Consider the following 14,539-nt stretch of genomic DNA (forward strand, 5'->3'; position numbering starts at 1 on the left):
CCTTTTTCTGCAAAATCTCTAAAGACTGTCTTTTCAAAACTCATTTAAGGGTATCACTGTCGGAGGAGAAAGAGACCGGATGTGGGAGCACGCGGCCTGACTGCGGATTGTGGAACATCAGCGACGGAGGCCGAGGCGAGACCACAGCAGTAAGGAGACGCCGGACGGGGCACTGTTTCAAACAAAGCTAAGGAAAGGGCTGACCTGAAGCCCCTGCTCTATGATCAACGTGTGCCAAAAAGCCCCCGCTCTCTGAACATGGTCTCGGACTCGCCTGACGCAAAACTCTCCACCCCCCTCCCCCTGATCTGTTCCCGACTTGGCCTTGCTCCATCCCCTCCTCCTCCGACCTACCATAAGGACTGTTCACACCCGCACCTTTCCATCCGAACTCCCAAGTTCCTCCAAATCCTACTGAGCTCCCCAGAGAAGAGTACTCCCTACGTCAGAAGGGAGGGAGCTCCGACTAAGTAGACCACGAACTATGTTAATCTTAGAACGGTGACCTAGAACTCCACCAAGGGTCGCCTCCAAAGAAAAGATGAACGAAGTATGTGGTTCTACCCGCTGCTGAACGCCTCGAAGATGATGGAAGCGACAGGAAATGCCCACCACAGACTCAAGAAACAAACAGATCTCACAATTCAGGAACAATCGCATTTTTTTTATTGCAAATCTATGCTCTGCATTACGGAAGAAGATGCATCTGCTCCAAAACAGTAACGCATTGCTCCTATGAGGCCTGGTGAAACAAGCCCCTGCCCGCAGACCTCCAACGACTCAATCCACATGAACATTCCTGTTGACAGACCGAATTGTAATCCAGGTGCTTAACAGTGCCAACAGAAGACGACAAAAGACAACGAGAACTCTGATATTTTTTTCTATCTCTCCTTTCTCTCCCAATCACCATTGGACTGACTATGCACCCGCCATATACAAAAAGGACTTACTTATATGATAACTTACCAGTTCTTATTCTATGATCTGTACCCAACACCCTCGCTACATAATTCTAGTCTGATATTGCATTACGATGACTTTTTCCTGCAACCAACTTAACAATGAACCCGCCTACTAAATGATGAGATTTTTCAATATGATGTTTATAATGTGATGTTTATGTACAATTCTTTCGCCTAAGCCCCCTCTCCCTTACTTATGATCGCTGCATATAGATGTAGATAGGAAATAGGCCAGCAAGATGTCTTGGAAATGTTAAAGGGAGGACTGTAGAAAATAAATACAAACTTGGTGAACATTATCTGCGCCATCTTGCCCCTTTCCAGGCCCATTCATGCGCGTAAGCGGCAGCCATTTTGAATGCCATGGCCTCCCTGCCCCTTGCTGATAGCCAGCGCGTCTCTCTCTCTCTTAACCTCGCAAGCATTCCCCCGCACGCTGACAACCCCCCCGCTCTCTCATGCCTTGGGTCATAAACCCCTCTTCAGCGCAGCTTCACCACGGAATCCCATCCTGTTCCCAGCGCGACACCTCCCTTCATTCCTTTCATGGCCTCAAACCCTTTTGATGCAAACCCCCTTTTCCTGTGTCCCCGTTTGTCTTCCTCGTTCCCAGGCTGCCACCTGACCCTGCGGATACTGTTTATTACCCCGTACAGTAGGAAGCTTCCCCTCCCCATCAAAAGACCCCCGAACCGATCAAAGCCCCCACCCCATGAGATCCGATCAACCCCATGCATTCCGTGAATCGGCGGAATGCCCTGCTGTGCGACAACCATCACCTGTTGTGACCGGGGTGGGGAATCCAACTGTAAATGTATGTGGGAACGGGTCTGAAGGGGAGATTCCGAAGATGTTCTTTCAAGTATTAAAATATTACGAGAATGTGTTATGTGCAATAAAGGTTGTAAACTCTAGTATAAGAGGCCCGGCCTCAAAGATGTGGTTAGAGCACCTCGTGACGATACTTGCTGTCTGAATTGATGTGTTCTCCTCCGGAGAGAATAAAATCCTCGTTTCCCGACTTCCAGTCTCCAGCGCCTGCTTCTTCATTGATTAATATTGGTGGGTCATAGAGGCGATACCGCCGGGCAACATAAAAGGGTCTTTGGTTACCGGTTGTCTTTGGAACCCTTTTTAACAAGATGATATCAAAAAGTGGGGAAAAGTAGACATTAAATAAAAGAGGGCTGAGCGAGGAGCCCTGAGGGACTCCCCACCGAAGCGGACAGCTTTCTGAGGTAAATGGGGGGGTAAACACTGCCTGGGAACGATTGGACAGAAAGTAAGAAATTCAGCTCAAGGCCATGCCCCGGATGCCCTTCGAGTGGAGGCGTTCTAGGAGGAGGTGGTGGGAAACGGTGTCGAATGCTGCCGACAAATCCAGCAGCACCAACACCGCTCTTGATCCCTCATCCAACCTCCATCTAACTGCGTCTGACATCTCGATTAGGGCCGACTCAGTGCTATATCCTGGCCTAAAGCCATGCTGAGAGTCGTGAAAAGCACCTGAGCTTCCGTGAGACCCTCGTGGGTGAGTAGCGTGCTTTATAAACCCCTGATTGATTGATTGATTGATCTATCTTCGGAAAAGATTACACGCTGTAGAACTCCGTCAGTAGGCCTCTCACCCGTACCCACCCTAGCACATGAGCATAAAACCTCAGAAACATTATTGACCTCAATCTTGGCATGTCTACCAAGTGACCATCGCCTGATCTTACACCCTGAAGATGCAGAAAAATATCTTCAATTGGCAACCGAACAGCACCATGAAAACCGTCACCCAAGCCCTCATCACAAGAAGACTAGCCTCTACTCTGGTATTCAACCTCCCACTCCTTTCAGGCACTGACTGACAAATTACTGGATACCTGGGCTTAGCCTTTTTCTTGCTCGCCAGTGAAAAGGCAGGTATTTGGATGGCACAGACAGGCACTTGATAACCCTGATTTCTTCATTCAATACCCCATGCCAGAAAGTTTGGTGGTCCAAGCTTCCACCAGCAGAGTAAACCCCACTTCTTTCGCTATGAGCCCTCCACCCCTCACAGTGAGAGAGTAGAAGAGAATTGAGGCATGAGAAAACCACTGTTGCATATGTCAATCTAGCCCTGTTGCCGGTCAATGCCAGCAGTTTATTAGAATGATATTCAGATTCTCTCTGGGACATGGTCAGTGGGATTTTGCAAGCATTCCTGGAAGAATTTCTCACCTCTTTAGCTCAAACCATCCAGGATGGTCAGGATGCAGCTGAATACTTCATCCAATCCAGGCTGAACATACTTGGACAGAGCAGTAACTTCAGCATCAAACATGTATGAGATCCACAGGCTTCTCTGGAAACGTGCAGGTGCCACTCATAGATATGCCTTTGGATAGGGTCTCACCTGTTTGGCAAGAAGACTGATTCTGCTCTGGAACGCTTCAAAGAGAGTCAGGCTATAGCTCATTCTTCTGGTTTTTCTACTCCTACTAGGAAACTTCCTCAGCAGTTCTTCCCTTTTGGGGTGTTCAGCATGTTAATAACTTCAGTTTATCACCTGAGTGAGCTGCAAGTTCTCTTGGTACAACTGCCGTACACCACCTTTTCCCCCCAGATAAACTGGTGTTGAGGACCAGGATGGCCTTTCTGCTTAAAGCAAGGGTACTTTTTACATTCGGCAATCCATCATCTTCCCAACATTCTTTGCTCCACCTCACCACTTGAATAAAGAGAGACTCCATTGTCTGAACCACAAGTGAGCCTTGAGCTTTTACCAGGATTGCATCACAGACCATCCAATCAATCAATCAATCGAACAAATTAGTAAAGCGCCCTACTCACCCTCTAGGGTCTCAATGCGCTGGGAGGGGGGAGAGGGGGTGGGGGGGTGCGGTGGGGGGAGGTAGGGTGGGGGGGTGCGGTTGGGGGGGGGGCCGGGAGTCGCCACTGCTCGAACAGCCAGGTCTTGAGATGGTCCTGGGTCAGCCGTAGGAGGGTGGGGAGGGAGTTCCATGTCTTGGCCGCCAGGTAGGAGAACGATCTTCCAGCGGTGGATTTGTGCATTCGTGGGATGGAGGCGAGGGCGAGGGTGGTGGATCGGAGCTGGCGGGTGGGTGTGTAGAATGTGAGGCGGCTGTTGAGGTATTTCGGGCCCATGTCGTGGAGAGCCTTGTGTGCGTGGGCGAGGAGTCTGAACGTGATCCTCTTGTTGACGGGGAGCCAGTGCAGGTCTTTCAGATGGGCAGAGATGTGGCTGTGACGAGGGATGTCCAGGATGAGTCGAGCAGAAGCGTTCTGTAGGCGCTGGAGTCTTTTCTGGAGTTTGGCTGTGATTCCAGCGTAGAGGGTGTTCCCGTAGTCCAGGCGGCTGGTGACGAGGGCCTGGGTGACCGTCTTCCTGGTTTTGGTGGGGATCCACCGGAAGATCTTTCGGAGCATGCGCAGTATGTAGAAGCAGGATGACGAGACGGCGTTGATTTGCTTGGTCATCTTGAGGGAGGAGTCCAGAATGAAGCCCAGGTTGCGTGCATGGTCCGTTGGCTTGGGTGCGGTGCCCAGGGCAGGGAGCCACCAGGATTTGTCCCAGGTGGAAGGGGATGGTCCCAGGATGAGGACTTCCGTCTTGTCTGAGTTCAGTTTCAGACGGCTGAGCTTCATCCATTTTGCGACGTCCTTCATTCCTTCCTGGAGGCTGGCTCTGGCGGTGGCGTGGTCGTTGGTGAGGGAGAGGATCAGCTGGGTGTCGTCTGCGTAGGAGATGATGTTTAGGTTGTGTTGGCGTGCGATGGCTGCAAGAGGGCTCATGTAGACATTGAAGAGGGTGGGGCTGAGTGAGGATCCTTGCGGAACGCCGCAGATGACTTCGGTGGCCGCGGATCGGAACGGGGGGAGGTGGACTCTCTGGGTTCTTCCGTCGAGGAACAAGATGATCCACTCCAGGGCCGCTCCTTGGATGCCAGTGTTGCTGAGGCGCTGTATCAGGGTGCGGTGGCATACGGTGTCGAAGGCTGCTGAGAGATCTAGGAGGATGAGGGCAGCAGTTTCCCCGTTGTCGAGCAGGGACCTGATGCCGTCGGTAGCTGCGATGAGATCAGTCTCGGTGCTGTGGTTTGCTCGGAAACCAGACTGTGAGGGGTCGAGGTATCCGTTTGTCTCGAGGAAGGCGGAGAGTTGTTTGTTGACGGTCTTCTCGATGACTTTGGTCGGAAAAGGGAGGAGCGAGATGGGGCGGAAGTTTTTGATGTCCGTGGGGTCCGCGGTGGGTTTCTTCAGGAGGGCGCTCAGCTCGGCATATTTCCAACTCTCCGGGAAGGTTGTGGATGCGAAGGAGCTGTTGATGATGTTCCGGAGTTGGGGTGCGATGATGGAGTCGGCTTTGTTGAAGATGTGGTGTGGGCAGGGGTTGGTAGAAGAGCCGGAGTGGATGATGTTCATCTAGCGGGTGGTGGTTTCGGTGCTGACAGGGGTCCAGGTGCAGAGGGTGGTGGTGGGGGGCGATGGTTCGGTGGTTGGGTGCGTGGTCTGTGCGCCGAAGCTGTTGTGTATGTCGGCGATCTTGCGGTGGATGAACGAGGCTAGTGAGTCGCAGAGGTCTTGCGAGGGTGTAATGTCGTTGTTGCAGGCGCTGGGGTTGGAGAGCTCTTTAACAATGCTGAAGAGTTCCTTGCTGTTGTGGGTGTTGTTGTCCAGACGTTCTTTGAATGTTGTCCTTTTGGTGGTGCGGATCAGCTGGTGGTGTTTGCGGGTGGTGTTCTTGAGGGCTGTCATGTTTTCTGTTGACTGGTCGTGGCGCCAGGCTTTCTCGAGGGTGCAGCAGGTTTTCTGGGAGTTTTTGAGGTCGTTGGTGAACCACAAAGCTTTCTTGCTGCTGGGTCTGCTGGGAGGGTTTTTCAGTGGTGCGAGGTCATCGGCGCAGTTGGTGAGCCACTGTGTGAGGTTGTGGGCTGCTTCGTGGGGGTCCGTCGTGTTGGTGGGAGGGTTCCAGCTGAGGGAGTGGGTGAGCTGATTGGTGGTGATCTTGCTCAAGCTTCTGCGGGGAAACTGTTGCGGGTGGTGGTGAGTCGTGGTTCTTCTGAAGTTGATGTGGACGCAGCTGTGATCTGTCCAGTGTATCCCGGTGGAGTGGCTGAAGGAGATGTGCTTGCTGGAGGAAAAGATGGGGTCAAGCGTGTGGCTGGCGTAGTGGGTGGGGGTGTTCACCAGTTGCTTGAGTCCGAGGTTGGCGAGGTTGTCCAGCAGGGCGGTGGTGTTACAGTCCTTGTTGTTCTCCAGGTGGAAGTTGAGGTCCCCTAGGAGGATGTAGTTTGAGGAGATGAGGGCCTGCGGACTGACGAAGTCTGCGATGGCTTTGCTGAATTGTGTGCGTGGTCCCAGGGGTCTGTAGATGAGAGTGCCTCTGAGGGTGGTCTTGGGGTCGGTGTGTATCTGGAAGTGAAGGTGCTCCGCGGCGGTGAGGGTGTCGTCGGAATTGGTCGTGATGCGGATGGTGTTTCTGTGGACGATGGCGATGCCTCCTCCGGTTTGGTTGGCGCGGTCCCTCCGGGTGAATTTGTAGCCATCCGGGATGGCTATGGCGATGGCGATGTCGGGGGCTGAGGATGCGTTCATCCAGGTTTCTGTCAGGAACACGACGTCTGGTGAAATTGTGTCAAGGAGGTTTCAGAGTTAGACGGCGTGCCTGTGGACGGAGCGGGTGTTGAGCCGGATGCACTTGAGGTGGTTGTTGCTGGTGCTTGGCTCAGCGGGTGTGGTGCAGGTTCGGAGGCAGGTGAATTTGCAGGCTTGGCAGGTGAAGGGTCCATGGGTGCGTTTCGGGGTGGCTCGGTAGCAGGTGGGGTTCCGACCGGCGTTGAGTGCGTGGAGGGTGGCCGCATTGTAAGTCTGTTGTGTGGGCTGGCATCGTCGAGGGCAGGGGTCCTGGCGCTTGGCGCGGTCCAGGAGCGGACGGGCGCAGACGGGCTTGCCTTTAGCTCGCCTTAGGCGCACAATCTGCGCACCCTCTGCGCGTGCGCGCGGTCCCCGCCATAAATGACGAAGTGGGAGGGAGGAGCAGCTGGGAGGTGGGAGCGGGCCGGCGAATAGGAAGGGTGCTGGGTTACAGAAAAAGAAAAGTGGGCGGGCCGCAGGGAAGCAGCGACGGGGAGCGGGAAGACGGTTGCGCAGGGCGGCGAGGGAAACCAGGAAACACGAAAAACAGTCACAGGGCACAGAGAACAAAATCCAAGTACAAACTCAGGCACAATACTCAGCGGCAGGGCGGGTTCAGGCAGCAGTGGGAATGACTCGGGCGCACTCACCGGGGGGCCGTGCGCTGCGTGGAGCGACCGGCCCTGAGAACAGGGTCACGGTCAGGGTCAGGGGTCTGTTTTGTTTTGTTATAGAGTGAAGAAAGGCAAGGTAGTAGGCAGCACAGAATGGACTTTGTCAAGGTGGATCATCCTCTGCTTTAGGATCTGCTATGTGTTTGCCAAGAAGCAGCCTCTAGAAGGACTGCGAGCCAAGTCCATCCAGTCTTCTAGCAGTGAGTTGGAATACGGAGGGCCTGTTCTTAATATGTCAGGCTGAGACATCCGCATCACGTTAATAAAACACTGCTGCCTTGGTATCCAGGTCCTATGGGAAGGGCATTTCACCCAATCTGTTCTGAAGGACATTTTTATATGAGTCATTCAGCAGACACCACCTTCTGAGGTATTGCTTTGGTATCTATTCTAACGCTTTTTCTGGTGGATACTCTTAACCACAGAATCCGCACTGCTCACCCACCTTCTCGTTCTGGAGTGGTCTATTTTTCATTTGAAAAATATCCCAATTTAGAAATCTATACACTGGTTCATCTGATTATTGTTGAGCTGTGTCTGAGGGCGAGGACAGAGTCGAGAATGAAACTGACATTGGTGTGCAGAGGTGAGTTTATATGTGGTTCCGTTCATCACTTCGAACAAGTCAACATGGAGTCACAATGCACCACCTACGTCTGCGCAGGAGCAATGCTGTTACAAGTCTTCCGGATCCAGTCTGGCCCCAGGGAATATTCCAAAGGTGAGGAATCTGCTCTCTAGCCTTACCGAAGTTAACTAACTTGTTCATCTTAGTAAGTCATTACTTCTTAGTCTTTTGAGTTGCTCAGAGTTCCCTCTTAGAGGTGACTTAAGCTTCCAAAGAGTGATTCATATTTTTACAATTATATGTTGATTTATTACGTAGAATTTGTCAAAGTCAAAAGCACTTCATTTCCAAGAAATATATTCTGTTATGAAATATTACACTCTTCTAATTCATAAAAGGAAAAAGCGTATAAAAGAACACAATTTTGGTAGCCTAAAACAGTGCATGATTATATCCTTCTACACTTCTTGTAGATTATGCATTTCAACTATATAAACATTAAAAAGTCCCAACCTAATTCAATCTATAATAGAAACCTCACATATATTTAAAACCTTTCACTGAAAATTGATGGAAAACCAATCAATATTAGAACAATTCATTCTACCCCAATAGCATTTGAAAGCTCAACGTGCTTTTAACCAATATCAAGTCGTTCGTTTACCCCAATCGGTATTCCAAGGAGCAGTAAAGGTGCAATATGCTTAGACTTTGTCAAATCCAGTTTATTAGAAAGACCATAATTATAAACAACTTAGTATATTGTATGCAAATCAGCGCAAAGTTTAGATAGACCGAAATCTTATTTCGGTACACATTCATAACCAATTAGTTTTTCCCCTTCCCAAAGTGTCTAAAATATTCTCAATCATCTAACATGTATGCCTATTTTAGTGAACTAAGTGTATATTATGCCAGGCCGCTTACAGTTTCAAGAGTACCTTATGTTGCCATTGGGTCAACCAGAAGTTAGTTCTACAGCAGCTCTCCTCAGTAAGTGTTCTGTATGCCTAACCCCACCCCTGTTGTAATTCCCGATGTACCTTTACAGTCCGTGATGTTTGGCTTCTGCTTTGCATAACAATGTGCAAGAAATTCCTCTTTGCAGACGCCTTTGAAAGCTAATGCTACTTTTCCTCCTTCCTCCCGAGATGGATCTCTACAAGGTCATTTTTCCTCGCAGCCATAATTTCAACACATACACACCAGCGATGTGGAAAGATTTCCTTTTCTGCCTTGTTATTTTGAATATTATTCGAAAACATGTAGTTAATGATTTAAAAAAATAGTTATCAAGTACACATTTTGGGGCGTTCCCATTTGAAAAGTTGTTTTCCTTTAGTAGGCTCCTTGCCTATTGCACACATTCTTGAGCGTTAAATGCAGTAATGCTTTATATACAATCAGCATTTTCTTGTATGTTCTGTGTATTACGAAAGCTTTGCTACACAACACAATACATTTTACAATATAGGAAGTCTAGTGGGGCTTGCCTTCTTTAGTAGGCGAGGAACTCTTGCAGGTTGAAGCTTTCTTTTTTAGAATATTTAAAAGGTTAGAGTGCGGGAAGTGCAGATTGGGATTAAGATAGTGGCAGGACCGTAGACATTTGTACTACATTAATGTTTTGGGGGGAGATACATTGAACTGGCAGAGGGTACTAGGAAGGGCTTCAGAAGCCATGAGGGTGTTGTACAGGAGCACCTATCACATAATTGCCACTTTCAGCTGTTCTCCAACTGTATACCGGTTTCACAAGATGAGCTTGTTGGATGGTACAAGTGGGAAATAAGACACGCATTTTAAAAATACATTCAACCAAACATTTGGAAGCATGCTGTTTTTTCTTTTGCAAAACACTCTTGTTTTAAACTTTTAAACGTAGGTCCTTTATAAAGTTAGTCTTGGGCTTTTTCTATTTTTAGCAAGTTATAATTTAGCTACTGTAATGTCAAATTTTGGAGGAAAAGTGATCTTTTTTTAATGCTCTTAGACACGCCCTATTTGTCCTACTCTTCTGAGCACAATTTAAGCATCTGCAATAACTTTCCACAGGATATGGCTGAGGGTGTCTCGTTCACTAAGTGAAAGCGAGCATATTGCTAAGAAAATTGCGGCGGAAAAACAAACCTATTCGTACTCTTCCTCCTTTTAGGTCTGACGTCAGCCAACACCTTTTGATTTTACTAAAATATTGCATATAATACTTAAATGGCATTTCAGTCAGCCCTCTTTATCCATTGGTCTGTTTTTATGCCATTCACATTTTTCTTCTGCCTACAACACCATACGGTGTGTAGTACTGGGCCAGCCCACTTCAACCATTGGCTAATTTTACTGTGAGTGTATTCTGCCATTTCACAAGGAACACCTCCACAAACAAAATTGTTCTCGTCAGTGCCAGGTACTACATTTTCAATTTGTACTTGTTGAGACCCCAAAATATTTTTACATTTAGACATTTTTTTTTATATATTGATGCGAGCGTGGCAGCTTCCCCAATAAAGGAGTTTTACAGAATCTATGTCAAATCAAGTGTAGATAAAGTCAGGTTAACAGCCAATAATCTGAACATCATGCAGAAGGTTCAGAACGCTGCAGCTCAGTTAATTCTGCATATTCCCAGGCAAGCCTCGGTGGGGGAGGGCTTGAGGAAATTACACATGCTTCCCATAGAGGCCAGAGTCAACTTTAAGGCCTTGTGTTTTAGCCACAGGATCTTCAACAAGAAAGGTCCTAGCTTTTTGCACCTCCTTCTTACTGCCTATAGACCTGTATGCTACCTAAGGTCCTTGGGCATGGCAACGTTGATTGTGCCTAAGGTTCGGAAGGTACGGGATGGTGGGAGTTCTTTTGGCTTCCTTGCGGCTTGGCCTGGAATGACCTTCCTGTTGAGTTAAGGATGTGCATGTCCAAGACTTTGTTCCGGAAAAAAACTTAAGACATGGCTCTTCCAGCATCCCCCTGGTGGCCGGAAGTAGGCTTCTGTAGCTGTTCCTTGGGGGACCTAGGCTGTAGGGTGGGTGGGGGCTCCAGCCAGATGTCATGGTACTTTTGGTGTCCTAGCGCAGGGACACTCCGTTGGAGTAACCAGGCGCTCTGTAAGCTGTATAATATTAATAATAACACATACATATTTGCTTTGCCAATGCTTGTTTCACTTAGTAGGCCTTTTTGCTGTGTTACTTTAGCACTGCTCTTTTTAAAACTTAAAGCTTTAAGTGCAAAACTGTTCTATATTGTTATAAAATGAAATACTGTGTAGGTAACGCTCAGCTGTTTGGAAAGTCGATATTTCGAATTTTTTATGTTGTCTTCTTGGGAAGAGTTTGTTGGTGCATGAATTTTTTGTTTCCTCATTGCCACCTTTTCCACATGTACTTTTCATCTCTCTGTCATCTGTAATCACCAAAGAAGAAGCTGAGAAGTCGATGCCGGAGTACCAACCCCATTGACCAGACCTCAACTACCATTGGTCCTTTTTTTTTTTTTATTCAGCCGCCTCTTGCTAAATGTTTTAAAGTTGGAGTATTTCGTCAATTAATTAATGTATGTATATATTATAAGCTAGATCTGTGTTAAGAAGTCATAATGAAGGCAGGTAATGTGGTGTTCTTTTGAATCCTTGTACTCGACACTCACCCACTCCATTCTTTCATTTCTTTTTTCACTACCATGGCATCTTCGCGTTTACTGTGTCTTTGCGGGCAACCTGAATTGTCACATAAACTGTTAAGACTTTACGCTGGTACCATTTAAGTCCCTTTAAGTACATATGCGTACTGTAAGGATAGCGAAACAGTGTTGCATAGTCAGTTTCCTACAAGCACACCAAAACCTTGTTTGTAGCACGCTGGGGGAAATCTAAGTTTGTGACTGACTTGCACCATTGACTGCTGGTGTACCTTCTTCGCAGAAAGGAAGAATATACTTTTACTAAGAATATGTGAACATTAGACTCCTTGTGTTATCCCTAGACAGAGTAGCTGATGAGGATGGCTCCAGATGGCATGCACCCCCCTGACCAAGGCTGATAGTAGCCAAAGCAATGATTATCCCTTCTAGTACTGCTCACACTTAGTTGACTCATGGCACCTGAATAACTATTCCATGCATAAGGTGGTTTTAACCGACTCCAGGGTTTTTCCTTTATCGACATCGCAAAGGGCCATTTTTGTTGTACCAGAGATTACTTGAACCCATGGATCTATATCAAGAATTGACTTTTTATTTCATTGGAGTATTTTTGGGGACGTTTATTAGTTCCTCTAAGTCGTGCGTGATCGATTTGTAGTAATGTGGGATCTGGCAGTGAAGAATCCTTTATTCTGAGCACCTACTGTTTGTGTGCCTGGAATGGAATTTAAATGGTCTACAATAGCCCCTTCAAAAGAAATAATATTTCATATTAGCTTGTAAAATTAGGCAGCAGCATCCTCTGTATATATTACATTGCAAATGGAATGACCATGGATAAGCGAGTGGCCAATCAGTCTCAGGGAAATTAAACTCAGCGGGCATGCAGCTAGCTATGCATGTCGTGTGTCTGGAACAACGACAGAAATGGCCTATAGACCAGATAGTCTTACTGTACTGTTATAAAGTGCCTATCCTCAATCGGAATATTTGTACCGTCGGTTGACATTGACATATCTCTCTCACATCCTTCTTTCTGCTTAATCCAGGATTTATTTTGAATTTCCAGGGTACTATGATGGCTCAGCATCCCCTGCTCCTGGGTTTTGTAATCCAATTCCATGGAAACCTATCAACATACCCCCTCCTCCCAGAGAAGTGAGACGGAATACAGTGAAGCCGCCAAAGAGGCTATCGGCAAATCTTTCATACAGGCCGCGCAGCAGAGTTCATAGACCTATGGATCATTTTTTAATTGGAGCAATGGGTAAAAACTAAAGATGACCAGTAGTAAAATGAGATTCAATGTACCCAAATGTCACCAGAGTTTTATTCAAATACAGACACACTTGAATCTGTGTGCATCATAGTGTGCCTTCTGTGTGTGCATGTGTGTGTCGTTATGTATGTCTTTAAATGACGAAACGTACATACATACAGTGCACCAATCCCACCAACTGATATTTCCCTTAGAACCGACTTTTGATACCAGTGCAGTTGACTTTTATGATCGAGATACTTTTAAATGCACCTTCTGCGTTTACCAGGGGAATATTTAAGACAAGAATTGAAAATTGTATGGATTCTGTTACCAATAGTTTTTTTAATTAGTGAAACTTGTCTATTTTTATAACGGAAACAAAGTAATTTTTTATCATTTGTATTTTACAATGACATTGTTTTAAATGTTTTGCAGAATTTATAATAAAAGAAATCCCTCCGCTGTTAATTTGTTATTTATTGACTTTTTAAATGTAATACACTGTGAAGAGTATGCTTACATCTCAATGTGACTTGTAAATTCTATTGTGATCTCCAGCTAATAGCAAGACAACACATCAGCAAAGCCACCTATTACTATGTCCCAACTACCGCGGTGGCTCCTCCGCTATGGCGGAGGAGCGTCGCCCCAATGCTTTGAAGCAGTGAAAGAAAGGAAAAATATAAGGATAATAACTCTAGGTTATTATCATCTTATGTTTTCCTGCTGCGGCAGGTTTGCGGGCGGGGTAGGTCTGCTTCGATGACAGAGGAGCAGGGGGAGAAGTGGTCTGCCCACTCCAAGTGAAGTGCGCATGAATGTGTGGCGGGCTCTCTACAGCCTGGGCTCCCATTCCCTGGCTGAGCACCAAATTTTGGCGCTCGATTATCAAAGATAGATCTACATCCTAGAATGACCACACTTGTACATAAGATTCTTCAGACCTGTAGATATGGCATCGGTGAGCTAGAGGCTACAGTTCATTTTCAAATCCTTTTCTGTCAGCTGTGAATCCAGGCCACTGATTATTAGCAAGCAGTTGTGCCCTGATCATGTTTCTGTACTTACCAAAATCTACTTCCTTGAGCGGAATCTTTAATGTGATGCAAATTGAACATAAATCCTCCCAGTTATAGATACCTTTGTTTTGCGTACAGGTAATATCAGCATATCACGTTGGAAGGTTACTGTTTATTTGAACCTTTGTTAGTCAATAAATATCTGTTAGAAAAACACTCATGTTGATTTAGTTAATGTACACCACACAATGTGCAAATCTTGACTATAGCCTTGCAACCCATTATTAATTGACGGAAAACAGACATATCTATAGGTGTATGTTCCCATTTATTGAGGGAGCAGGTTCAGTTTGAGAGCCGGACACCACAGAATGATTGACTTGTGCGCAAATAGGAGATCATGATGTGGGGAAGGCGATCAAAATAGTGAAGTCTCTTTAGGGTTTAGTCTGTTACCTGGAGGAACTGGAAATGTTAGTGGTAATGGAAGAGGTGTTCCTTGTACAGAAGAGTTTTTTTCACATACAGCAATGCATTGATTTTAGGCGATACAGAGGGCTGAGAAAGATGCAGGCCTGTTGATATAGCCTGGTTACAGTTTTTATTGAAAAACAATATGATAACATTTCTTTGTCATTTTAATAATCTGCGCCAGCATGCAGGACATTTCAGTGGTGTATAAGCAGAGTCGGAGGTGCCCGCTAGTAGGATGCCACTAACATCCGTGGTAGCCTGGAATAAGGGTTGGACATTGGTTCTTAAGTCGGGGTAGTTCGGTTTCACGTTTC

At 46.9% G+C, this 14,539-nt stretch overlaps 1 protein-coding gene across 2 annotated transcripts in view; it reads left to right on the forward strand.

Moving 5' to 3' along the window:
* Window positions 1–13,200, forward strand: part of CCDC34 (coiled-coil domain containing 34) — a 324,463-nt gene extending 311,263 nt beyond the window's left edge. For both annotated transcript variants that reach the window (XM_086959480.1, XM_086959481.1), the window contains exon 7: window positions 12,541–13,200. In XM_086959480.1, coding sequence (XP_086815606.1) covers window positions 12,541–12,749 — 209 coding nt within the window. In that variant the 3' untranslated portion in view covers window positions 12,750–13,200. The remainder of the gene's footprint in view (window positions 1–12,540) is intronic.
* Window positions 13,201–14,539: the final 1,339 nt, after the last annotated feature.

The sequence above is a fragment of the Lissotriton vulgaris genome, chromosome 2_2 (genome assembly GCF_964263255.1).
Source record: "Lissotriton vulgaris chromosome 2_2, aLisVul1.2, whole genome shotgun sequence".
NCBI lineage: Eukaryota > Metazoa > Chordata > Amphibia > Caudata > Salamandridae > Lissotriton > Lissotriton vulgaris.